Here is a 26,694-nt window from a genome sequence, read left to right on the forward strand (position 1 = left end):
CGGGTCCTGCCCGTTTGAGGGTCCCAAGGGGCGGGGCCTGGCCTTTAGGGGAAAGTTTTCTGAGTACCAGGGAATTCAGAGGGGCGGCTGCTATTAATGGAGAAGAGAAAAGGTAGTCTTGCAGTTAGAGCGTGGAACAGCCTCAGCGAAGAAGGATGGACGCTGCTGTGTCTCAGTGGATTGAGTGCCGGCCCACGAACCACAGTCGCAGGTTCCATTCTCGGTCAGGGCACGTGCGAGGCAACCACACATCTATGATTCTTTCCCCCTTTTCTCTAGAAAACCGGGAGGTGTTTGCTAGGATCCAAGAGGGGGTTGATAAGGGCCTGGACTTAAGGGTGGCCAAGGGAGTGGAGAGGACGTTGAAAAGACGATTTTTTAAACAACACATTTCTTATTTTGAAATAATTAAAAGTTAACAGGGAGTTGAAAATGAATGGGAAGTTTCCCTATAGCTTTCACCCAGTTTCCTCCAATAGTAACATCTTGCATAAATATATTGTAATAGCAAAACCAGGAAATTGGCATTGACACAGTCTATACAGCTTATTCAGATTTCAGCAAAAAAGATGATATTCTGAAAGGCTAATGAATTTGAATGAGACCTGTTTGGCTGGAGAAGGAATAGTTCCAGAACAGGCATGCTCTGTGGGCCTCCCAGCCCTGAAACCCACAGCAAGTGGAAGTACCAGGGTCAGAGATTCATGATTCAAATATTTTCACGCCTACCAGGGAGCCTCTCCTGACAATGCAGACCCTCTAGTCTTTAGAAAGGCCGTCTGAGGTGAGAGACTGCTGCAGAGACTAGATGACAGACAGACACACCCACACCCACAGCCTTGGTGAGGAAGCAGATCTAGTCAGAGAGCAAATGGAGCTGCCTCATTTCCTTCCCTTTTGTCCCATGTGTGGGTCGACAGAGCTGTGGGCACTGGGGTAGGAAGGGCTGGAGGGAGTGTTCAGAGCATCCTGGAGCTTTTCCACTTTAATTTGCTTTTTTAAAAAACTTATTTTCTGTTTATTGATTTTAGAGAGAGAAAAAGGGGGAGAGAGAAAGACAGAGAAATGTCGATTTGTTGTTCCACTTATTTATGTATTCATTGGTTGTTTCTTGTATGTACCCTGACTGGGGGCCAAACCCACAACCTTGGTGTATCAGGACAATGCTCTAACCAACTGACCTTGATTTGTTTAAAAAAAATTTTTTTTTATTTAGTAGTGATTTTAGAGAGAGAGAGAGGAAGAGGGAGAGAGAGAAAGGTCAATTTAATCAATTTGTTGTTCCACTTATTTATGCAGTCATTGTTTCCTGTATTTACCCTGACTGGGGATCAAACCCACAACTGTGTATCAGAATGATGCTCTAACCAACTGTTCTTAATTTGCTTTTTCGAATTGTAGGCCTAGCCAAGAACCACTTTCTCTACCACGTAGAGACAAAGCTGTACTTTTAAGAATTTAATTTATTAAGCATTTTGCATGTGACTTTTTTTTTAGAGAGGGGAAGGGAGGGAGAAAGAGAGGGAGAGAAACATCAATGCATGCAGGGGAGGTACATCAACTGGTTTCCTCTTTTTCTTTTTTTTTAGGGAGAGGAATATCAATGTATGATTGCCCTTCATGCATCCCCTGCTGGGAACTGGCCTGCAACCCAGGCATGTGCCCTGACTGGGAATCGAACCACAATCCTTTGGTTCTCAGGCCTGCGCTCAATCCACCAAGCCACACCAGCCAGGGCTGGTTTCCTCTTATGCTCCAAACTCCAGATCTGGCCTAGCATGTGCCCTGACTGGGACTCGAACCAGCAATCTTTTGGTTTGCAAGCCAGCACTCAATCCACTGTGCCGTACCAGCCAGGGCGGCATGGTATTTCTTGATCCAAGAGCTTTGCATTTCACTTAATCTTCTCACATTCTCAACCCACAGATTAGAAGACCGATGCTCTGGAGGTGCTCATTAAGTGACTTCTCGGAGGGCACACAGGTAACGAGTGAACCTGGGTACACATGCCGGTCTATGACTTCAATCATAGACTGATGTGGAGGACAGAGAGAAGCAAGAGTAGGGGTTATCTCTGTACAGCTCTGTCAGGGATACAAGATTCTTTCACATCATGAGTTCAGTTGATCTTTATAGACCTTTCAGATGGTATGAAATGATGTTAAACAGGTGAAAAAAACTAGGCTGAGGTCAAGCAACTTACCCAAGTTCAACTAGGAAATGAGGGATAGAGCCCAGAGTCAAACTTGTGTCTGCAACACTCCTAATCCATACTCCTCCCACCACACCACTGGGCTATGGTAAGGAAGGCCTTGTTCTATCCTCAAGCCCAGTTAGAAGCCAAGGCCAACATTCAGAAGTGTAAGTAATAACACAAAGCAGGATTTGGCAAAGCTGCACAGATCAGGGAAGGAGATCAGCCAGTGGCTTTTGAGGGGTAGCAAGGCCTGGCAGTACCTATAGAGCTGGATGTTTAGACAGGTGAAGCATAGTCCAGGAGGGATTCTAGGTGGGAAACAAGGTGTGAGCAAAGGTGTAGAGCAGGGGCGTCCAACCTGCAACCTGTGGGCTACATGTGGCCCAGGATGGCTATGAGTGTGGCCTAACACAAAATCATAAATTTACTTAAAACATTACTTAGTTTTACTACTAAGTTTCATACTAAGTTTTATAACTTAGATACATATACATTTTCTACATTAGTGATCACAAATGTAGAACTTGCTCAATAATTTTAAGAGTATAGAAAGGGCTGTTGCATAATTAGGATTATTATGTAAGGACTTTTTTGCTTATCTGTGATGATGGATATCACAAAAGTTATGCACAGACCTTTTTTTTTCTCATCAGTTTTCATTAGTGTTTGTGTATTTAATGTGTGGCTCAAGACAACACTTCTTCCAGTGTGTCCCAGAGACCCAAAATGTTGGACACCCCTGGTGCAGAGGAAGAAGTAACTGGTTCCTGTACAGAAGGGAGTGACTGTGGTGGCCTCTCTGAGTGAGTGCTGCAGACGGGGTCAGAGGAAAGGGTTTGGGAGGAAGGGGCGCATACAGGGACACAGCAAAGTCTAGGCCTCCTTATGACCCACTGATGCCACTTCCGGGGCTTTACCTGAAGAAACCCACAATAGTAAATCTAAAGAATATATACACCTCTATGTTCATGGTAGCATCATTTACAATAGCCAAGCTATGGAAGCAACCCAAGTGCCTATCAATAGGCAAGTGGATAAAAAAAATCTGCGGTATATACATACAATAAAATATTACTCAGCCATAAAAAAAAGAGCAAATTTCTACCATTTGTGACAGCATGGAAGGCCCTAGAGGGTATTATGCTCAGTGAAAAAAGTCAGTCAGCAAAAGACAAGTGCCATGTGATTTCAGTGATGTGTGGGATCTATAAAAACAAAACAAACAAATGAAGTTGAAACAGACTCAGAGGTGGAGCAAACTGGTGGTTGCCTGAGGGAGAGGGGGTTGGGGGACTAGTTTTTAGAAGATGGGAGGAGGATTGGGGGATTGGTGAAAAGGTGAATCAATTAAGAAGTACAAATTGACTAGTTACAGAACAGTCAAGTATGGCCCTGGCTGGTGTAGCCCAGTGCATTGCGCATGGGCCTGTGAAGCAAAAGGTTGTCAGTTCGATTCCCAGTCAGGGCACATACCTGGGTTGCAGGCCAGGTCCCAGTGGGGGACACATGAGAGGCAACCACACATTGATGTTTCTCTTCCACTCTTTCTCCTTCCCTTCCCCTCTCTCTAATAAATAAATAAAATATTAAAAAAAAGAATAGTCCAGTACAACATAGGGAATATAGTCAATAATATTTTAATAACTATGGTGTCAGCCTGGTACTAGATTTATTGGGGTGATTACTTAGTAAGTTATATAATGGTCTAATCATTGGATTACACACCTGAAACTAATGTAATATTGTATGTCAACTCAAATTGAAAAATTAAAAAATTATTTTAAAAAGTTTAGGCCTGCCTCCTCCCTCCTGGGCTGATCAGGTCTTTTAAGGGCAAAGCAGAGGGATGCATCCCAGGAACCACTGGAGTTTCAAGACCCCTTGGAATTGAAGGGAGGGATGCTGTGGAAAGAAACGAGGCTGCAGGGGCAGCAGGGCCCAGTCACAAAGCACCTGGAACATCTGTTCAGAAACCTGGACTCATCGGAGGGGCGTAGGAGCCAAAGAAGTAATTGGAGCCTTCCCTGCCTCTGGCCTGTATTAGGTGAAATGATAAATTTCATCATGGTTTAAGCAGTAGTTTTTAAAGTTGGGGTTCCAGACACAACATTATTAGAAATGCAAAATCTTACACTCTGTCCCAGACTTGCTGATTCAGAAACTCTGGAGGTCCGGAGCCTGGCAATCTGCATTTTAATAAGGTTGCTGAATGATTTCTGATGCACATTAAAGTTTAAGAACCAGAGTAAACTAACTTGCATCCCAGACATATATAATTTGCAGCTCAAAGCCTCTGTTACAGTGGTTCTTACCTTGGCTGTGTATTGGAATCACCTTAAAAGGTACTGATGTCTTAAGTCCCACAACCAGAGATTCTGATTTAATTTAGTTCACATTGGACTTGGTCATGAAAATTTGTAAAAGTCCTCCTCCCCCAATTATTTAAATGCACATTTATGTTTGAAAAGCAGCTGTAAGAGACACAGGAAGTAGGTTCGTGCAAAAGGCAATGTTCTGTTGGATCAGGGTGGTGGCCGTGGAGACGGATGCTTACAACGTCAGCTGGCCAGGCCTTGGTAAGAGATACCGTAAAGTAGTGGCGTGTGGGGAGAAGGAGCCAAGGATGGAAGCAGCTTGCACAAGCGTCTGAATGGTGGCACCTTTCCTGGGCATGTAGAGCACGTGAAGAGGACCAGATTTGATGGGGAAGACCATGAGGCACAGTCTCAGGAATGATGAGCTCTGTTTTGACTCCTTCAAGGTTAAGGGAGCTGTAGAACTGTCAGAGGGAGGGGTCAGGGCAGCAGTCAAATATGTGGTTATGTAGCTCTGGGGGGACAGCAAGACAGATACAGGGTGGAGGGTCCTCAGGAGAGAGGCAGAGGGTATGGCATTGCCTGGAACTTTTCAGAGTGAGAGGGAAGAGGGCCAGGGAAAGGGGTGGGTGGAGGAGGTGGCTCCCACAGCAGGAAGACACTGTCAGGCAAGAGAAAGGAGAGGCTGGCAAAAATTTTGGATTCGAAAGAGTGGTTCAGGAAGATGGTCTGAGGGTCTAGGGAAAGACAAGAAGAGCATGCAGAGTGGTCATTGGGTTTGGCCATGAGGGAGTCAAGGGGCCTGGGTGAAGGACCCAGTGCAGGGGTGAGGCTGGGGGGGAAGGTGGGAGGAGGAGCCCAAAGGCAGGCAGCTGGGGGTAAGTGGGAGGGGAGAAGGGAGAGCAAGACAACTCTCTCAAAGGAGGGTGGCATCTAGCAGGGAACAGAATCAAGGGGGTGCCTTAGGGAGACCTTCCTGGTGGGTTATGAGTGGGTGAAAACAACACAGTGCAGACTGCCAGGATTTCACCTTGCAAAGAGCTACTTCAAGCTGTGGTCTGCAGCAGCAAACAGCACTTACAGGCTGGGTGCACCTGTCACTGCACAGTAAAAGAAGTGGCTAGAGCAGAGACTAGAGTCAGACAGTCTGGGTGGGCACCTTGTTAAGCATACAACCTGAGGCTAGTTAACCTCTCTGTGCCTCAATTTTTCATCTGTAAAATGGGGATGATAATGATAACCCTGACACATGTAGTGTTCTTTGCCTGGCACTGTTGTTCTATATATAGATAGATAGATAGATAGATAGATAGATAGATAGATATATCGATATATATATAGATATATATAGATATATATATTTCCAGCAGAAGGCAGGCCTGCTTAAGTGTGGTTGATAGGGTAATAATACGGGTGTAATAATTTATAGTTTTAATTTCAACATTTCACCTAAAATGTCATCTGGTGTGCTTGAGTGTGATATTGTTATGTTACAGAATTACACACTTATGATTTTGTAATAAAAGGGGGGTGTTACTTGTGCCAGACCCTATATGTACTCTTAAAAAAACTTTTTAAAGAGATTTTATTTATTTATTTTTAGACAGAGGGGAAGGGAGGGAGAAAGAGAAGGAGAGAAACATGAATGTGTGGTTGTGGGGACCTGGCCCGCAACCCAGGCTTGTGCCCTGACTGGGAATCAAACCAGCAACCCTGTGCTTCACAGGCCAGTGCTCAATCCACTGAGCCACACCAGCCAGGGCTTTTTAAATTTTTTAAATTAATTTAGAGGAAGGGAGAGAGGGAGACAGAGGGAAGGAAGGGGAGAGAGAATGAGAGAGAGAGAGATTTGTTGTTCCGTTACTTGTGCATTCACTGGTTGATTCTGGTGTGTGCCCTGACAGGGGATCAAACCCTCCACCTTGACATATTGGGACAATGCTCTAGCTGAGCTACTGGGCCAGGGCTTATATTTACTTTGAAATCCTCATGACAGGCCTTTAAAGATAGGTATTGTAGGGATTAAGCAACTTAATATACATAAAGCACTTAGAATAGTGCTTGGCACATAGTAAACACTGGATTGATGTGCAGTTATTGTTATTATCCTACATGATTGAGGAAAGAGCAAAGGTCACAGAAGACTGTGTTTATGTCCTGCAAATGCTTCCAGAAGTTCTGAGATGTGAGAGGACTCGGACTTGCCAGGCCTGAACAGTCAGCTCTGGGAGGAGAGGGGTGCAGCTGTGAACAGAATCCCAAGAACCAAGACCATCACCTGGTTCACAGTCGGCACTCAGGGAGTCTTTGCTAAATGGATTAACGAAAGGATCAACCCAACCAAGCGGCCATCCACTCTGCTTGGGTGTTTTGCACAGTGGGGACGTCACCACCCTCTGCAGCAGCACATTCCCGTGGGTGGTTCCGAGGAGTGGCCCTGTCACTTTTGCTCCTTGGTTCACTAGCTCTGCCCTCTTCCAACTTGGAAAGTGGCGAGCCTCTCTGAACCCTCTGCTGGCCAGGGAGGGAGGATTTCTGGGACGTGTGTCATTGCTCTCCTGGATGACAGCAACAGTCTAAATCTGGCTGCCCTGCTCCCACCATTGCCCCACAACAGCCTATTCTTAACTCAGCACCCAGAGGGATCCTGTTCACAAGTGAACATCTGATCTTGTCCCACCTCTAGTCAAAACCCTCCAGTGGCTTCCCAGCTCAGAGGAAAAGCTAAGGTCCTTTCAAGGCCACCGCCCACTGCCAAGCAACTCTCCACCCCAGAGTAAGGTACACCGACAGTCCCCAACATTTTAAATTTTTATTGGTCAAGAATTCTTTACAAAACCCGCACACATGCATTCACTCACACACACACACACACACACACACACACACACACACACACACACACACACACGATGCCTGCTTTGGTTTGGCCACCTCCCCTGTTGTGCGCCCTCCTGGGATCAGAACTCAGCCTCCTCCACCCAGGCCTGCAGCGCCCCAGGTTACCAGAGGAACAGAGAGAGGGAACCTCCTTTTTTGTTTCTCTGATCAGAGACAGAGGCCTTCGCCCTCCCTGTTGGGGAGCAGGCAGGATGACAGGGAAACAGGATTGTCCCGTTTCCTCCTCCTTCAAGCTCCCTGAGTTGCCAGTTTAGGCCCCAAGTGTCACAGCTGCTGAGGCCTTGGGGTCATCTTCTGGCTGAAGCTTCCCTATCCCCTTTTTGCAGACTGGACAATGGAGGTACAGAGAGGGAACAGGAGTCTCCTAGGTCACAGTGTGAGTTACTGGCAGAGCAGAGACTGGAACTCAGTTCTTCCTGGCTTCCAGGAGGTAAGAAAGAGGCTAGGGTCCTGCTTCACTCTCAGGAAACAGGACAGCCAGGGCCTGGGGCAAGAAGAAGGAAAGTAGCCCCAAGGCAATTGAGTGAATGGCAGGGTCTGGTCAGTACTACAGCGGTTTGCCAGGGGTGCCCTCTGTAACTGCCCGTGTGGCCTGCTCGGCTATACAGCCTGGGTCCGTCAGGATGCTGGTAGATGTGCTCAGCTGGCGGAGGGAGTTCAGGACAGCTAAGAAAAGAGAGAGAGAGAGAGACACCTCTTGGGGTTAGGGCCCGGCCCTTGAATGCTAAAGACAAAGAGGTAGGGGGAGATGCTAGTTTGCATGGCTGTCTGTAGGTGTCCTGGAGCATGGTGGGATGGCTAAACTCTAGGCTATTTTGAAGGCAGGCTGAACCTGGAGTCTGAGCAGAGTGCACCCCTCTGCCCTGAGGCCTAGACATCCCACTGGGCAGGCAGCTGGCTCACGTACTTGGCCGGAGAGCAGGCAGGGAGCAGTGTTGATCCAGCCAGGCCAGTGAGGTCTGACGAAGGCTCTGCAAGCTTGCTGTGGACACCATTCCATTGAAGGACTCAAACAGAGGCCGGATGAGGATGCTGAACTGGCCCGGGTCAAGGAGCAGGTCTGTTTTCCAGCCAGTATCCTCACCCACTTCACGTGTAGCCCTGGCATCTGGCCCAACCAGGGAAAAGGCCTGGCTACTGTGAAGCCTTGAACCTCAAGGACCCCCCACTGCAGCCACCCTCCCTCCCATCCTGCGGCGCTCAGCCCCCTCCCCCAGCTCCTCCATGGCCCTTCTGAGCTGGGCCATCCCCTATCCTTGGGCTTCCTGCCCTGGCTCAGTTGAGAGCCTGACCAGGTGAGGGGGTTAGTGATTCCATGTCTTCCCCAAGGCCCAGCCCACTGTGCCGCTCAGAGTTTAGGTCCCAAACTGCCCCTGGGGCTTTCTGTAGGCGAGGTTACAGTCCCCCTACCCAGAGGCCCCTTCCTCAGTTTCCCTCTGTGTCCAGCCCATCACTGGCAACACTGCTGGCCAAGATTCTAAGGCCTGGAAGGAGCAGGTAGAACTGGAGCAGCTCTGAAACCCTGCCTGGCCTGTGAAGCTGAGCCTGCAGCCAGGCACAAGCCGGTCTGGCTGCAGCACTCACCCTGCCGCTGGCCAAGTGAGGATACTACCCAGAACTTCCAGTTTTGCAGCGTTCGGGTCCGGACATAATCATCAAACATGTCTCGCATCTGGTCGAAGCGCTGGTGTGTGATGGGTACCCCCGTAGCTGGCAGCTGCTGCTGGCACAGACTGGGGACATGGGGAGGGTCAGGTGTTGAGTCAGGCAGTAGGCCCCCCCTTGCCCCAGCACCTGCAGGTCCCTGCCTACTTAATGGCAGCGTTGAGTTCCTCAATCTGGTCCCGTAGCTGCTGGGCCTCCTCCTGCAAGGCCGCCCGCTCCTGCTGCAGCATGGTGATGTACTCCGCTGTCTTCTGCAGGGTCGTGGCTTTGCTGACCTGTGGGCATTGCCAGTGTGGGCTCAGGTGCTGGGACCCACTGAGACACTTGGGGGCGGGAAGAGGCAACTGGGCATCTAGACGGCCCTGGGATTTAGTCTTAGGTGGACGGTCCATGAAGGGCCCTGTGGCTCTGGGGGTGCCAGCCTGGGTTGGGGGGCTCACCTTGAGGCTGGGCTGGGTGCTGAGCGTGCTCACCAGCCCATGCAGGGTGTCAAACCCCAACTTGATATTGAAGCGCCGCTTCTGCTCTGCAGAGATGTGTGTGATGCGCCGGTTCTCAGTCTTGGGGGTGCAGAAAGTGGGGTGAGCCTAGGAAGGAGTGTGGGAGCGCTTAGGGGTAGCAAAAAGATATCAGGGTGCTGGGATAGTGCCACCTTGTTTTCTGGACGACCCCTGCTCAGGATGGATTGAGGAGTAGAGACTCGGACCCTCGGAGTCCCTGGGCCCGGGGCCAGGTCAAGCTCCCCAGACACTCGCCGCTCGCCACCTGTGGCAGACAGACAGACCCACAGACAGACCAACATAGGGGAGAGGGTCCCATTGACCTGTCCCTCTCATCCTGGCCCCAGACATCAACCCCCCTCTTCTTTCCCCTCCCTCCAACCTCTAGCGTCCTCCAATCCCTGCAACCCCTCTTTACCGATGGGTGCTGGGGGTGACAGCCGCTCTACTTTGGGGACAAGCAGGGGCCTGGGAGGGGCCAGTGTGGCTTGGCCCAGAGGTGGCCGGGGTGGTGTGGGGGCCGGAGTCGGGGGAAAGAAGGTGCAGGGGAATTCAGGGACCGTCTCCTGCTGGGGTGGAGAAGGGTGGAGAGTTGGGGTGAAGCTCTGAGGCTACCCCCCACTCCCATTGCACGCTATCTTACCGGGGACTCTGGGGGCCGCAGGAGGGCACTGGACACAGGAGGTGGCTTCAGGGCTTGCTCAGGCTTGGCTGTGCACAGGCAGACTGTGAGGGCCTCTGGGGTCATCTCCCAAGATCCCATCTCTCCACTCCTAGTAGCCCACACCCCGTTCCGGGTTCAGGACCCGTGGTGGTGAGGAATTTAAGAATTCCTCACCACCCTGTCCCCACCCCCAGCTGAGCCTGCCCCTCAACCTTCACCCTCTGCTCCCACAGGCTTCCCACTTCCCCATTTGCTTCCCAGCTCTCCCTCTGTCAGCCGGGCCCCTCCTATCTCACCTGCTGTGAGCAGCTGTGTGAGGCAGGAACTGTTGCCCCCAGCAGTGCCAGGGGCCAAGGTGGGAGGGCTGGGCTTCCGCGCCCTGGGAGGTGGGGTGGGGGGCTTGCCTTGGGGCTGCACATCTTGGGGTATTGTGAAGTGAGGCCCAAATGGGGACTCTGGATACCCGGAGGGTAGAAGGTCCATGGGGAAGGCGGCGGGGGCAGGGCCTGGGCCAGGCTGTCGGGTGGAAGGGAAGGTTGTGGGAGCAGGCAGTGGGGACACTCCTGATGCAGGGGGGACAGTAGGGAAGGAGGATCTGGGAGGGAAGAGAGTTTCTTCTTGCAGCACAGCAGGGGGCAGAGCCATGGAAGGGAAGAGGGGGAGCGGACAGGGCTCAAGGCCAGGCCCTTTAGGGGGGGCAGGGTACTGGGGGAAGGGGAGGGGTGGGGGAGGGGGCGGGAATTTAGGCTTGGGGTCTTCAGAAAGGAGGAAATCAGAGCTCAGGAAGGCACTGGAGTCCAGGGAGCCAGGGCAGCTGCTCCGAGCCTGAGGGAACCGAGAGCAGGGGAGAAAATTAGCCTTTGTCGCCACCCAGGCAGCCCCCTGCCCTGGCTGAGCTCTGGACTGGGCACCGGGAGAAATAAGAGAAATGATCCCTGCCTGTCAGCACACACACCAGGGAAATTATAATCTAACAAGGGGAAGCAGTGGAACACATTTATGCACAAATTAGACACGAGAAAGAGTATTAATCTTCCTGCACACTCTTATTCACCAAGTAATTCATCCATCCATCCATCCACCTATCTGTTTACTCTCTCACCTATGAGCTAGCTCATCTATCTTTCCACCAGTCCACCAGGTACTAACCCATTCACCAACCCATCTAATTATATCTGTACTTCCTTCATTCATCCACCATACATTAACCAGCTGCTTATCCACCTACTAGCCCATTCGTTGATCCACCAAACTACTCATTCATCTACAAATTCATTCATCAGCCCATTCATCCATCCAACCAAGCACTCACCCACCTGTATATACACCAACTCATTTAAGCATCTAGCCCCATCTACAACTCATCTGTCCATCCACCAACACACCCATCCATCCATCCACTCATTCATTCACTCACTTGCTCAGTTATTGGGCATTTACCCAGTGCTGTTGGTGTGTTTGAACAGTGCTAAGTATGCAGGACGAAGTGGTGAGCAAAACATAGCCCTTCCAGCAAAGAGCTCACTTTCTAGTCTAGCACAGAGACCCCTCAACAATAACTGCAATAGTGCCTGAAAACTCTGCTGATGGAGGGAAAGGCACCTAACCCAGCAGCAGGGAGATAACGTCCAAACTGGGTCTGGGAGTTCTTGAGCCAAAATGGTAGACTTGGTGTTTTCTAAACACACACTCTCAGTTTGCTGCCTCCGTGCACTCGTCTGAGCTTCTCTCATCTGACTGGCTCTCTACTGATCTCTTCTGTCCAGACCCGACATGTGCTCTAAAGCCCAGAACTCCCCCTTCTCCAGGAAGCATTCCACAAGCAACCCGGCCCTTGGTAGTGCTGCTCTACACTCTTCCTGCCCTCAGCCTAACTACCCCATAGCCGTCTTGTCAGTTCTGTTTCATGAGGGTCTTTCCTCCCCAGATGATTCTCACCCTTCAGGGGTCTTTCTGCCCCTCCAGCCTCACTGGGTGGACCAAACAAACACAGGACTGGGCACCCAGAAAGTACCCAGAATACCTCCTGGACATGGACAGGTGAGCTGGGTGGAGTGCAAGGAGCTCACCTGCAAGTGGTGATGCTCTGAGAGGTGAGTCACGCCCAAGGAGGCAGGGGGCACCTCTGAGCCCGGAATCCCACTGCTGAAAAGGGAGTCAGCCATGGGACTGAAGCTGGGGGGCTCCAGGAAGTTCGCAGGCGTGGCTGTCTGTGGGGGACGGTAGCTGGTGAAGAAATCTGTAACTCAGACACAGAGTGGCAGCAGTTAGGGCGAAGGCCATGGCCGGAGGCTGTGGGAGGAGATCGGGCCTCGTGCCCTGTCCCCAGGCTGGGCTGGGGAGGGGGGGCTTCCACAGGAGATTGTGAAACTGGGAGAGTTTCTGTCTCACTCAGGGGAAGCAGCAACATGAGCTCGGGTGGGACGGGCCCGGGTGAGAGACAGCAGGGGACTGTGCAGGGATATGAGTAGGACTCCAGAAGTCAGCCTCCCGCTGAGCCCCACATTTGGCTCACAAGGTCCCCCATTCCCATCCCCAGGCCTGGACCCTCCCCTTGTATACTGTTGTCACCAGCCCTGCTGGGGACCTAGGATTAGGGGAGGGTAATAGGGTATGCCAGGAAGGGAAAGGGGTGAGGTCCACAGGAGGAGCCCCAGGGCGACAAGAGTTCAAGAGGTGAGTTAGGGGTGAGAGGGGTCAGGCAGTCGGTGCATCTGCGGGACAAGTTGGTTTGCTGGAAGGCCAACAAGCAGGGCCTCAGTGGTCGAATCCAGGAGTGGGGTGAAGGAGCTAAGGGGATGATAGCAGGGGTCAGAGGATGGTCTCAGAGTGGGGCTGGAGTGAGGGGGTTCTGGAAAGCTGGGAAGAGTTGGTGGGGAGGAGGCAGCCAGATTGTTTGAGGTGCAGATTGTGTAAACCCCGGGCTATTCTGGTTTTGGGAAGCAGCTGCTGTGGCCTGACCACATCCCGGGCCTGGGTGCCGCCCGCCTGCCCGCTCCCTTCCGGGCACCTTTCTCTGACCCTGACCAGCCTTCAGTCTGTACCGGCTCCCAAGGCCTCCTAGTCTGGTCAGACCCAACCCCGTGAGCCTTGATGGGCCCCAGACCCCCAGCCAACAGAGCTGGTAAGGCCTCTCTGTGGAGGGCCCCTTCGAAGGAGACCCAGGAGTGGGACAGAAAATACCACACCAAACCTTGAGCCTGACAGGGGTCATACCTACGTGTACATCTTATGTGACTCTGGGGCCCACATGTCACTGGGCAGCCAACTACACCTGTCAGTGTGTGGTCTCTAGCAGCACCTGTCTGTCTCCCTGTCCGTCCCACTGTCTGTAGCTCTAGGTCTGTGTGCACCTGCCCTGATGTGAGCTGCTGGGCACATGCATACCTGCCCTGTGCCCACATCTTTGCGTATGCATGTGTTTTCTCAGCCACAGTCATAAGGGATCTTCTTGCTGTCCTGCCGCTTCCTTTTAACGAAGGGACTGGGTGGCAGAGGGTGCGCAGTTACTGATCCTTCATTCTCCAGCCCCCAGGGACCATGGGTCTCCTCATGAGGCCCCTTGAAGCCTAGGCTCTGGAACCAGCTTCGTCCTGGGTCTGGTCCCAGGATGCTGAGGGCCACAGAGCAGCTCCCTACTCACTGCTGTTGCTGTCTCCCCAGGGCTTGGCAGGTGGAGCAGCCGGTCCATCTCATCACTGAGTCACCACCATCCCTGTATCTGAGACTATGGATGTGTCTTCACCCGGCCTTGAAAGACACTGCTTCCTAGCTGTAGCCACCCACCGAGTCTCTCCCCAGTCTCTGTTCCCTCCACAGACCTGCCATCCTCTCCCAGCACACTTCTCTTACCCGAGCCGCCTCCCCTCCTCTGAGCACCCTCACCAAGCCCCTTACCCCTCACTGAGCCCTGCCCTCTCCAGCCACCTCACTGGGTTTCCTTTCAAGTGAGGAGGATTATCGTGGGGATAATCAAAGAGGCAGCCCAGGTAGCCCTAATGTTCCTTGCCCTCCAAGTGCATGGAGCACCGCAGGGGCCACACTAGCCATCTCTTCTGCATGCCACCCCCTACAACAGGTTGCCCACACTCGACCCCCACCCCAGCAGGGCTGGGCTGAGGGAAGTCACTTCCTAGCCCCAGGTTTCGCCCAGATCCTGGAGTGGGGGTGGTTCAGCTCCTACCTGTGGCGGGGGTCTGCGTGCCCAGGCAGGGCCTCAGCCCTCCCAGGCTGGTCTGCTCCCAGGGCACTGCCATCAACACTTCTGCCCCCTCAGCCCCCACCCCTGTCCAGGGCTGAGGCAGGGATGGGGGTGGTTCCTCATTCCCTAGTCCCCGCCCCATAGGCCTCCACCTCTTGACTGACAGGCCCAGGACCCTGTGGGGAAGGAGTGAATGGGTCACGGAAACTAAGCCTTTATCCCAGGAACCCCTTGCCCCTCGGCCTTGGCTGAGCCCCGATGTCTGCCTGATCCTTATAATGGCCATGAAGTCCCCTAAGTGTATGAATATCAGGAGCAGTCTTCAAGATCTAAGCTATGTGAAGAAAGCAATGTGGGCATGTCTACTATAGAAAAAAAGACATTTATCCACGTGTGCTCATTTTACACAGACATGAGCATCTCTGGAAGGATTTACTCCTGTGACCTGGTGGCCCTGGGGTCAGGAAAGAGAGGCAGGGAAACATACTAAAAATGCTTTACTAGATATAATTCCTGGGATTTTCTTAAAAATAAAATAGGTCCTGGCTGGTGTAGCTCAGTGGATTGAGCACAGGCCTACGAACCAAAGGATCGCAGTTTGATTCCCAGTAAGGGCACATGCCTGGGATGCAGGCCAGTTCCCAGCAAGGAACACTTGAGAGGCAACCATACATTGATATTTCTCTCCCTCTCTCCTTCCCTTCCCCTCTAAAGATAAAATAAATAAAAATCTTTAAAAAAAATAGAAGAGGAGAAATGGGTGATGTCTAGATAAAACAAGACTGGCCAAGAGTTGATGAATATCGAAATTGGTGATGGGTACATCACCATGGGTACAGTACATGAGGGTTCATTGAACTGTCTCCCTCTATTTGTATGTTTGAAATGTTATTTAATAAAGTTTTTAAATGAATTATATAAGTAAATAAACCCAAACAAATCACAGTTCCTCTGCCCCCTTAAAGAGTGCCAGCGTCTGCCACTCTCCTGGGAGCTCCCAGAGTCTAACGCTTCGATGACTCTGGTTCCCTGTCCCCTGTGCAGGTACTGGGCCTGGCCCTGCTCCCACCTGAGGCCATGCCAACTTCATCCCAAGGCCAGACAAATGGGACATCAGGAAAACCCCTCAGACATCACCCAGACTATCTGCTCTTCCAGAGGGGCATGGAGCTGGTCTGAGGTCAACATGGGGCTCTCCTCACACTGACCCTGCCCTTCCACCCCAGGGGCGGGGCCTGCCCCACCTGAGATCTCCATGAAGTCATCCAGGCTGGGCTGCAGAGGTGTCAGTTCCGGCTGGATCATGTCAGCATTGCCGATGTACGCTGGAAGGGGCACCGGTGAGGTCAGGAGCAGCGGGAAGCTGGAATGGGCACACCTGTCCTGGGCCACCCTCCCTTCGCTGCCTGATTCTCACAGGCCTCCTTTCCCAGGAACAGGCCTCACCGTCCTCGGGCGGCAGCTGCAGGGGTGTGGAGCTGGGCTGGGTCATGGTGAAGAGCGTGTCGGAGATGTCCGACAAAAAGGAACCGAGATCCAGCAGCTGCCGCCCACCGGGCTCCTCTGCTGGGCCCCCCAGCAGCACAGGCACCACGCTGGAGAAGAGCTGCTCAGGCCATCCCTCCGGTGGCTGCCACTCCCCATCAGTCTAGGGAGACAGAGGCGGCGGTAGCAGCGCGAGGGTGCCGCTGCTCCTGCTTCTCCTCAGAGTGGGGGCGCAGGGGCGGCCCACTGCCCTGGCCCTTCCATATCGCCGCCCCCCCCCCCCCGCCGGGGGATGAATTGGCGAGGTGGCAATCTGCCAGAGGGCCTGTCGGACCCAGTCTGCTGCCTGGAAGGCTAGGGTCGCCCCTTTGGCCTTTAACAACTACCCGAAAGAGGTACACCGGGAGGGCTACTGAGGAGATAAATACAGGTACTCCTCCAGCCTTCTATACTTTTTCCTGCCAGGGGCCCGACATTTTAGGAGCCTTTATTCCTCCATGACTCCCCACCACTTGCTCAGTCAACCAAAAGGCTTAGGATCTTCCCACCACTCCTCCAAGGGGAGAAGGGCTCAATTAATAAACCAGAGGATGGGGGCCATGCCCACTCCCCTCATTCCCCGCCCTCACACCCTAGCCTTTTTCACCACTGCTTTGCTCCCAGAGGGAAGCTGTCGATTTTCTGGCTCTAGAGAGCACCCACCTGCTTTGGGGCCAGGAGATCCCCTTCCCTGCTGGACTTACGGAGCTGCAGAAACACAGAGACGTGAACACTGGATTCTTTGCCCCACTTCTATCAACCCCCGCCAAGGTCTCACAAGCTCCCCCAAAACAAGGATCTCCCACTTCCCTTAAGGAGCTCCTCCGCCCTGGGAAGTAAGAAGATTGCAAGAATAGCCACACGGTGGCGCAGTCAGCCTGGGTCTTAAAGGAGGGCGGGGTCGGAGGTTGGGGGAGCTCCTCTAGGGGTCTTCGAAGAGAAGCAGTGGCCAAGCACCGGCAGGGGGAAAGGTCTAGGGCGTTCCCTGGGGCCCCAACTGACCCGTTTCTTGTAGTAGATGCGCCACTTGTGGTACTCGCGCATCACCACCTCGATGCGCCTCTTCCAGTAATTTCCCTCCAGGATGACGGCCTGCAGAAGGTGGGGAGGAGGCTCAGTTTGAAAGGTCGCACTGGCTGCACCCCTCACTCAGTCCCGGTCTGGGCTGGTCCGGCCCAGTGCGGAGAGAAACTGGAGTGAGGGGTCGGGTCTGGTGGGGAGGCAGGTGGACCGTGGTTCCCTGAGTCTCAGCTACCTCTGGTTTCCGGTGCTCATCAGCCTCAGGCCCCTGCAGGGGGGTCACGAAACCACACACGGGGCTCTTCCTTGTCTCCACATCTGAAAGAAGGGGACCAGGTCAGAGGTGCCTAGCTCCCTCTTCTTTCACCCCAAGGGGACTGGAACTTGTGTCACCTTACGGGATTCTGCCTGGCCTTCAATGCTCAGATGAAGTGCCACCTCCTCCAGGAAGTCCTCCCACCTTCTCTAGTGCTACCAAATCTTCCTCTTCTGCGCAACTCTGTGAAACTAACCCAGCCTAATAGGTGTGAAAGCAGTGCTTGCCGAATGGGATGGGAACCACGGGGAGTGAGCTGTCCCTAGAACATCCTGGTTAGACTGGCAGGCCTGCGGCCCGGAGCCCTTTGTGCCCTGCCTCAGGCTTCTTGGCACAGCTCACTCTGAGCTCAGAGAGCCATGCCTTGCCCACTTTAGGCCACCTTCCTGAGCCCTTGTTCACCTCCGCCCCTCCCTTCCCTGTCTCTAGCCCTGATCTCTCTCCAGGCTCTTTCCTTTGTGCTTGTATACACACTCCAGGTTCTCCTTTACCTCCCAAACCTTCCCCTTCCCTAGGCTACCCAACAATCTAACCCTTTTGCTCTCCCCTTGGCTTTCCTTCCAAACTCCAGAAGGGTTGTCACTTGCCACCTCTGCCTCTACACCTCCCAATCTCATCTTCCCCTCCTGTCACTCAGCACCTGCCCCCACGCCCACCCCCGACCCATTCTCATCCTGCCCCTTTCCAGCTTCAGACCCACTTCCCAGTTGCCTCTGGACCTTCCACTAGGATGTCCCAAAACTTGCCACTCTCCGGTGTTTGGGAAATTCCCTCCCCAGCCTGCGTCTCCTCTGGGAAGCCAGCACTGCCTCCTAGTCACTAAAACTCCCAGATTCCCAGATTCCTGTCTAATCCACAGACTAACCATCTTAATCCCAAGGATGTATGACCTTGCTTCCAGTGTACCCTCCCCTCCATATTCTCACTGTCATTTCCTAGTCTGGTGTCATTTCTCACCTTAACCTCTCTGACCTGTCTCACACTTTCCAGCCCGCCTTCCTGCTGCAGCCAGGTCAATTCTTCCTACGGCACAGTTCAGGCCGGAATCCCTCCAGGGCTCCCTAAACCTCCACCATAAAGCCCACATCCCCAAGCCTGGCTTTCCACCCTCCACAACCAGTCCCATGCTTCTTCTGCCCTTCTGTCTCCATATATCCCATCTTCAAGCCAACAGCTTCCCCACACAGCCCACCCTCTTATTGTTTTTCCGCCTCGTGCTCACCTGCCAACGTGCCGGGAGAGCCCAGAGAAGCCTTCCCTCGTCTGAACCCGCCTGGTCACGTCTGCCTCTATCTCCACCTTCCTTGACTATTTTTCTGCATGCCGCCCTCCCCACAGGGAGTGAAAGCGGGAATTGTGCCCTGTTGACCAGAATCCCTGCATCTGGCACAGAGCAGGCCTTCAAAGCCCTGGGCAGTGACTTCTTCTGGCAGTCTTGACAAAAGGACTTCGGGGTGCCCGTGGTGGCCCATCCTGCTGAGCCCTCAGCAAACTTCCTCTGGGACAACTGACACAGAGGAGCGGGACTACCCAAACATGGAGTTTCTTGGGACTCCAACATCATTTACAAAGTTCTGCCCTAAACGTCATTCTCCAAAATGATCCCTATGAGACTGGGGAGGGTTACTGAGCCCAGCTCGGATAGAAAACAAAAGAATAGGCCCTTAGGTGCGTGGACTCCTGCAGGGTTAAGGGTCTCAAAGAGCATCTGCCTGGCTTTGCAGATGAGGAAATGAGCACCGGGAAAGAGTAAGTTTGCCCAGGGGCCTGGGAGAGTCAGAGAGGAGCAGGTCTGGCCAACTAGCCCCTCCCCCATCCAGGGGCACTGTGCTCTCCACAAAAGGGCAGGCTTTACTTAACCGTGAGAAATCCATCCATTCATGCAGCAACCTAGCCCCTTGCACTTATACAGGAGTAGATGCTGGGACAGAATCCACGGATGACTCTGGGTCAAGAAGGAATAAGTGCTAATATCAGGTGGAGAGCCTGCCCATGAAAGGGGCCCAGTGCTTTGGCAACTCAGAGGAAATTGAGCGGATTGGGGGAAAAAAGAAGGGGTCCTGGAGGCCAGGAGCCTGCAGAACAGTGGCAGGTGCAGGGTGAGCTTGGGATGAGACAGGCAGCCCTCCAGCAGTGGCCACACCTCTCTCCTATTCCTCCCCCCCCCCCCGAGTTTTCTGAAGCCCGCCTCCAAACCTAGGGTGCTCAGGGAGGAGGAGGAGCCAACATTTGTTCTCCGCCTGCCCATGCTCTTGTTATTACAGAAATAGCAGTGACAGACCCCAGGGCTCACCCTCAGCGAGCCCTTGTGTGTGTCCGCCTGGTGCGGAAATGGGATCACAATGAAAACTCACAGCAGACCTCAGCAGTGGGACCTATTGTTATGGCCAATGTACCAAAGAGCAAGCTTCGGCTAGGGAAGGCTGGAAGTACACGTAGCTAGGACATCCTAGAACTTGATTCAAATCCTCCTCTGTCTAACTCAGAACCTGGGGTCCTTCCAGCAGCTTGTACAACAGCTGGAGACCAAGGTCTGTCTGAATGAGCGCCCTGGGTTTGCACTCCGACCAGCTTTGTAGGGAGGAGGAGACAGACAATGATACTGATTCCCCGAGCCCACCAGCTTCCCCGTGCAGGCAGGCCGGTTCCCAGGTGAGGACTGGGAGTCAGCCAGGAGGGTTCAGTGCAAGGAGTGCTGGGTCCAGAGTTGGACAGCCCAGGACTTCCCAGCCACAGCTCTGCTCCTTTTATGCTCCGTGACCCTGAGCAAGTCACTTGCCTTCTGGGCCTCACTTGCTCATGTATAAAATGAGGGTAATAATACTTATTTCCCAAGGTTGCTAGGAAGCCTCAAATAAGATGATTTATGAAAGTGCTAGACACATAGATGAATAGAACCAAAAACACTCCCTCTCTCTGCCTACATGCAATCTAGTGAGGCCTGTGCAGAGAACACGGTGTGTCGTCCCCCTGGACCATCTGTTTCCGGTAGCCTTTGCACGGCGGGACCTAACTGAGCTTGATGAGGTCCCTACACAGGGCCAACTAGTCTGATGCCCCTCAGCCTCTGCTGCCTTGCCAGGGGGCAAGGTGGGGAGGTCTTGTATCCCCAAATGAATGACCATGACCTTCTTAAGGGTACCTCAGATTCAACCGTCATTCACTGAGCACTTTGCGCCAGGCCTATTCACACCCATTATTTCCACATCAGTCCTGAAAAGTGGGACTATTGGCCTCATCTACAGTTGAGGAAATAGGTTCAGAGAGGTTAGACAACTTGCCTGCTATTACACAGCCAGCAAGGGCAGAAACAGGGTGGGAAACCAGCTCTGTGTACTCCAAGTCTGGAGTCCCTTCCACTCTACCACATGGCCTCTCTGGGCTTGCTCCCACAAAATTCCACTGGGGGCATTTGGTGGGGGTTTAGTAAGTACTTTAATGAATAGCTAGAAGAAACCCATGCAGGGTCCTTAGTTTCCCCATTTGCAAAGTGACGGGATTGACCCAGATCGTGTCTAACACCTAACACTAATGGGATGCAGAATGAGCCTTGAACTGCCCATCAAATCTCTGCCCACAGTAGGACTTCCAAGAATGAGAGCGCTCTTAGAGACACATTCCCCAAGACTCTCTGGGGGTCAGAAGTCGTCCAGGGTGCTGGTGCTGGTGGCCTCCCCCAAAGCACTCTGTTGATGCTAGCTGGGGGTTCCTGGGCAGCCACCCCTCCTCCCCGATGTCCCCACCCCACACCCTACTGCAGCCCTTCCACTGGGCACGCCCATGTGCCCACTCACACTGGATATACCAGGCCCTCCAGATGGCATTGTTGAGGCGGATCTTGTCTCGGCAGAGCAGCTTGAGACCTTTGAAATTCTTCCACTTGGGAGACACCAGTTTACCACTGTCAGAGGGAGAGGCCTGGGTCAGCGGGGGTGGCAAAGAAAGGGGAAGATTGAAGGGGGCTTCTGCAGGGGCTGGCCCTACACCCTTCTCATGAACTAGGCACTCTCTATGGTGGGCAATTTGAGGGACTCTCTCAAATCTTGCTCCTCATTCTAACCTGCCTGAAATCCTGTTCCTGAAGGTGTAGCCTTTAAAGCACCCTGCTGGGTCCCCACTAGGGGACCTTGTGTTCTTTGGTGAGATGTGCTTGCTAATCTACTATGAGAACGAAGGCCGGGACTGGGAGATATATATTAGCTTAGTCCTCATTACGGTAACACCCAGCGGCCTCACAGGCAACTAGGGTGGGTTCTGAGATACAGCTCTTACTGAAGGAAACTGAGGATGAGGAAGGCAAAGGGACATGCCCAGGACCACATGGCAGAGACTCACTTGGGCTTTTTCTTTGCCAGTCTTGCTGGTCTCCTCAGGTCCAGGGGATGGGCAAGGTTTGTCTGGGTGGAGAGGAGGCCTCTTCCCCTGAGGTGAGCTCCAAGCAGTCAGTCACCACATTTTCATTGCCCTTCTGGTGTCTGCCCAGCCCAGAATCCTGGGCTGGCAATCCAGACTGAGCTGGAAGGTGTGCCCCTTCTCAGGAATGTATGTGCCCAAGACAGTACTATTAGGGTCCAAAGGAAGGTGGCTAGGATGGTGGAGTGGTGAGCAATAGGGAGCCAGCACCCTGACCCTGACCCTAGCAGTCAATCAAATCCATGAGCTGAAAGGGCTCTACACAGCTGAGGGGCTTGACCTTCAGGGTCCTGCTAGGCACAGGCCAAGTCTGCCACCTCCAGGGAGCTGACCTAGGAGGTTAGGATGTTCAGGGTCTTAGACCCCTGCTTGTCCTTCCCTCTTCATGTATACCAGTCCCCTCTGGCATACCTTCTCCAACCCTTACTCACACAGAAGGCTGAGGCCTCAAGGCTTAGTCTTGCAGAACAGTATACCTACTGTCTCCTGGAGCCTCTCCCTCATCCTGGGGGTAAGAGGTGGGTGGGTGGCAGTCTGACTCCTGAAGCCCCAGTGCACGGGTCACTGGGTCCCCTCTCCTCTTTGGTCTCCAAGCTCCGAGGCACACCAGGCCTCATTACCCAAATAGGGTACATAGCTTAAGTACACAGGCCTGCTGGCTGGCCCCCTCTCTCTTAAGTTAGATAAACACCATCTGTCTGGAGAAGTTGGGGGGGGGAGGGGCACTCTCACCTCTCCTGGGCCAGTTTCTTTTGTAGCACTTGATGGGGAGGGAAGTAGCCTCCTGAGTTTAACGGCCCCACCTGTATCCCAGCAACCTTCCAACCCACTCTGATCACCCAGTGCCCAGGGGCCCCTTGCTGCCCTTCCTGTTCCTGAGGTTATAGTGCTTGTGGCCAGGTAGGGGAGATGAAACAGTGACAACATCTAAGCCCAGGAGGAAAGGTGCTGGACCTGTTGGCTGGGAGGGAAGGAGAGGGGCCCAACCTGGAGCAAAAAGCCTGAGGCCAGGGTTCAAGGACTGCTCCTGACCAGTAGAAAATCTGAGTCTTGGGGATGGGAGGGGGATAACTCAGAACTGCTAGTCCAGTTCCTCCTACCCACACATCTCTACCTTGTAGCAATTCTCTTAAAGTCTCCTTGACAGGGTCCAGCTTATTCCCCTACTTCCCTGAGGCCATTCTTTCCAGAGCTCTGATTATAGCTCTGGCCAGCTCTGACGTGAGTAAGTGTGTTCTTGGAACTTCTAGAACCTGCCTCCCTGGGGCTTCCACCCACAGAACCATGGAACATGCGGTTCCTCCCAGAAGAGAAGTCCTTCCTCTGCCCACACTGCCCTTTTGATGGTGAAAGCTGGCCAGGCATCCCCAAGCTGTCCTCTGTGTCAAGCTGGCCAGTTTCTCCCAGTACCTCTAGACCTCTGCCTTACTGTCCTATCCCATCTACTCGCTCTCTAGGGGCACCCTAGAGATTGCTTCCACAATCCTCTCCCCTCCAGGGAACCCTATAATGAGGGTCCTCAAGGGCTAAAACAGAGCCGTGGCTGGTGCAAGTCAGTGGATTGAGTGCCAGCCTGCAAACCAAAGGGTTGCTGGTTCGATTCCCAGTCAGGGCACATGCCTGGGTTGCTGGACAGATCCCCAGCTTGGGATGCATGAGAGGCACCCACACAGTGATGTTTCTCTCCCTCTCTTTCTCTGAAAATAAATAAATAAAATCTTTTTTTTTCTTTAAAAGAGGGCTAAAACACTGTCCCAGTCTGAGCCCCAGTTTTTACTCTGTCAAATGGAAGGACCCAAAGGCTCCTCTAGTACTAAGCCACCTCTATCCCTGGAGCAGGCCAGAGGGAGTGAATATTCTGGGTGTTCAGGGAGAAAGCACAGCACTCTCCATCCCAGCTGCCCCTGACTGGGATAACGCCACCTCCCACCTCTTAGTGGGAGCATTTCTTGGAATCCGCTCTATCCCCTACCTTGCCACCTCCCCTGAACCTCCCCTTTTGGACACCCATGGTCTGGGGTGGGGGTTGCACATTAGCCGACCCAGGTAGAGGTGTGTAGTATAAAGTGAGAAGCTGAAATTGAGAGTGAGTGGGAAATGGGGAGACCCTGAGGGAGCCTGGGGAGGAGGGGTGCCCATTCTCAGTGTACCAGGACCTTAAATGCCCTGCTCCGGCGGTCTGTGATTGGGGTGGGGCAGGGGGTGGAGGGGCTGGGAATTTGAACTTTCCACATTGGTCTGGTGCCTCAGACGGTCAGGTTGCAACATGACCTGGGCCCGGGGCCAGAGCTTGAGGGCCAAGGTTACATGCCTCCAGCCAATGGGGTCGTGGCTGGGCTGCCACTTTTGGGGGTGGGCAACACTCCCTAGCAATCCCCACCCCAGTTCCGGCTCCCGGTCAGAGCGCGGCAAGTGCTGGTCTGTAGACAACAGTTCTCTGAAGGGGAGGAGTGCCTTGGAGGAAAAGGAATATTTGCAGAGAAAAGATCAAGGCCTGCCGATCCCCCTTTATACCCTGTGGTTTTCCGTTGATAATTTATCCTGGCCCCTCAGCTCTGGGGAACTTTGCTCCAGGGCAGTGGGCCAGGACCCAGGTTCGCACCCTCCCCAGGGACGCAGGCATGGAGCTGGAGCCAAGTGGCTGCTCTCTGCAGTGCACCAAGCAAGAGGTCTTAGGCGCCCAGCCTCAGCCGGGACTGGGGTATGGGAGCCCAGGCCTCCAGGGCACCAGCCCTTCAGGGCCTGCAGCACCCCCTGCCCGGCCACGGCTGGGAAGCTCTGCAAGATGTGTCCCCCTGGGTCCACCTGGAGAATCCTCTTCATGCCACCCTCGACCTGGCAGGTCAAAAACAGGTGTCCTGGCAATTGGTGGGGGGGGGAGGGTGCAGGATGAGAAACTGGATTTCAATCAACGGTTGGCAACGAATTGGGATAACCGTTTGGCAAGAGGCGAATCGCGAGGGTGCAGAAATAGAGTTAGTGTGGACTGGGACTGTTGCGGTGTGTGGAAGGCTGCAGGTGATCGGGTACAGTGGCCCCCAGGTGGGGGGGTGACAGGATGGTTTAGGGTCCTGGGAGCACGAGGGATGCCTTGGCATCTTTGTGAGCAGAGGAGTGGGGATGGGGAGGGGGCCCCGGTGGGCCTACGGAGGTCAAGGTGGAGGGCAGGCGGTCTGTGCCCTGGGGAGAGTGATGGTTGTGAGGGTAAGAAGCAGAAGGTGCGCGGGCCCATTGGGGATCAGCAGCCTGAGCCAGGGTCAGAGGACGCTCAGGGTGGGAGGAGGGGGAATCCAGGATGTGCCCATAGTCTTGGAGAACAGCCAGGGACCAAGGTTCGGGACGGGCGGGGTGTCCGGGGCCCCAGTGCGTGGTCCCGCCATGGAGGGCTGAGGCCGTCGGGCCCAGGAGCCGCCCTCACCTGTAGGCCAGGCTCATGCACTCGAAGAGACGAGTAAGTGTGGGGTCGATGCTGCGCGGCCCGAAGTCGGCGAGTCCCACGGGCCCTGTCTGGTCCCGCCGCCGGGTCAGCGTGTCGCTGTGCGGAGACGACACCATGAAGTGACCGCTGTGGATGACCTGTGAACGATGCAGCCCGCCGGCGCTGCGGCGGGTACTTGGGTCCTCCGAGTCTGTGTCTGAGTCCGAGTCCGGGCTGGGGCCGACCCGTGGGCCCTGCAAACCCGCGGCCAGACCGGCCAGCGTCCCGGTCAGGGCCATCGCTGCTGCCCCCTCTCCTAGGCTTGGTGGAGCCGCACGGCTGCTACTGTGGCCCGACAGACTTCATTAGCATCGCCCCGCCCCTCTGTCCCGGTAGGTTGCTGGAGGAGGCGGGGCCGTGAGTACTCCGCGTGAGGGAGTGGACAGAGGCGGGGCTTAAATTAAAATAAAACGTCACGTGGGAGCACTCCGGAGCCCCTTTGAGGAGTAAGTCCCTACCTTCCCAAACGCTGTTCCTTCTGCTGTGACCACTTGGACTTTGGTGGAACCGCCCTACTTAGCCCAAAAGATGTCTCAGGATTCGATTATAAGTCATGCACACCTGAGCCTGAAAGCACTTTAGTGCCTGGGGTTCCCACTTTCAGAAGGGCTTCCCGTGAAGCTCCTCGCCTAACAACTACCCTCCTGCCCTCTCTGATCTCCTGCCTCCCATTCACCTCCTCGAACTCATCCACACAGCTGGAAGCGCCTCTCAGAAGTCTAGTTTGGCCTAGCCCACTGGAGGGTCTCAGGACCCCCAGTTGCCGTTATAGTTATCACTGCACTGCACAGAGCCTCAGATGGTTTTTCGAATGTGAATCCTGCTAGGCCAAGCAGAATCAGTACCCGTGGTGATGGGTGACAGCCCGCAAGGCGGAGCCTTGGTCTCCTCCCCCTGGATATCCCCTAGGCAGGCCATCTGCTCAGGTGCTCTGGGGAACCTCCTTTCACCCACCCTGAGGTCCGCCTTACATTGAGGCTAAGAGGATCTGGTGGCCACTGTAGTGGGACAGGGGTAGAAAGCAGGGTCCCTTGACATCTCCTAGCTTCAGGGGTCCTGGCTTAAGCAGAGACCTGAATTGATTCTGGCTCTGCCAATAACTCCACGAATGACTCTAGGCAAATCTGTCTTACTGGGGCTCTGTCTCTCCACCTATGAAATCGGAGGCTGAATTCAGTGATTTCTCAGGGTCCTACAATTTTCACCACCTCTGGCTCTAAGCCTCTGCCATCAGCATCCCCAGCTCATCCCACCATGTTCCCCCAGGCCTCCCATCTCCAGGAGACAATCTCCCCAGTTGAATGTCCTTTGATTCAAGAGACTTCCCCCTGAGCTGGGTCTCAGTAGAATGGGTCATATCCCTCACCCTACGGCCTTCTGCTTCCCCAGCTACTACTCAACAAGTCACTGCACCTCATCTCCATCCTCCTCAGGGCCTGATAACACCTTTGGGGGACTAAGCACTAGAAAGACCATCCCTACCGGTGTAATTCAAAGCAA

At 53.7% G+C, this 26,694-nt stretch overlaps 1 protein-coding gene across 4 annotated transcripts; it reads right to left on the reverse strand.

Annotated features, from left to right (window-relative positions):
* Positions 1 to 7,308: 7,308 nt before the first annotated feature.
* On the reverse strand, positions 7,309 to 25,551 carry MLXIPL (MLX interacting protein like). 4 transcript variants are annotated; one of them, XM_037154736.2, is made up of 17 exons: positions 25,135 to 25,551; positions 21,098 to 21,204; positions 17,223 to 17,305; positions 16,970 to 17,059; positions 16,631 to 16,675; positions 15,890 to 16,091; positions 15,688 to 15,768; positions 12,312 to 12,481; positions 10,539 to 11,067; positions 10,222 to 10,289; positions 9,997 to 10,144; positions 9,731 to 9,843; positions 9,519 to 9,638; positions 9,226 to 9,353; positions 8,998 to 9,146; positions 8,321 to 8,521; positions 7,309 to 8,079 (listed from the first exon to the last, which is right to left on the reverse strand). In XM_037154736.2, the coding sequence occupies exons 1-17, from the start codon at positions 25,431 to 25,433 to the stop codon at positions 7,961 to 7,963; spliced, it is 2,652 nt and encodes an 883-aa protein (XP_037010631.2). In that variant the 5' UTR covers positions 25,434 to 25,551; the 3' UTR covers positions 7,309 to 7,960. The 4 variants fall into 4 exon arrangements, with proteins under 4 accessions (XP_037010631.2, XP_037010630.2, XP_037010632.2 ...); XM_037154735.2 differs by having other exon boundaries at positions 9,997 to 10,147; positions 25,135 to 25,550; XM_037154737.2 differs by having other exon boundaries at positions 8,321 to 8,450; positions 9,023 to 9,146; positions 9,997 to 10,147; positions 25,135 to 25,542.
* Positions 25,552 to 26,694: the final 1,143 nt, after the last annotated feature.

The sequence above is a fragment of the Artibeus jamaicensis genome, unplaced genomic scaffold (assembly GCF_021234435.1).
Source record: "Artibeus jamaicensis isolate MK-2021 breed Jamaican fruit bat unplaced genomic scaffold, CSHL_Jam_final contig_1582, whole genome shotgun sequence".
In the NCBI taxonomy this organism is placed as follows: Eukaryota; Metazoa; Chordata; class Mammalia; order Chiroptera; family Phyllostomidae; genus Artibeus; species Artibeus jamaicensis.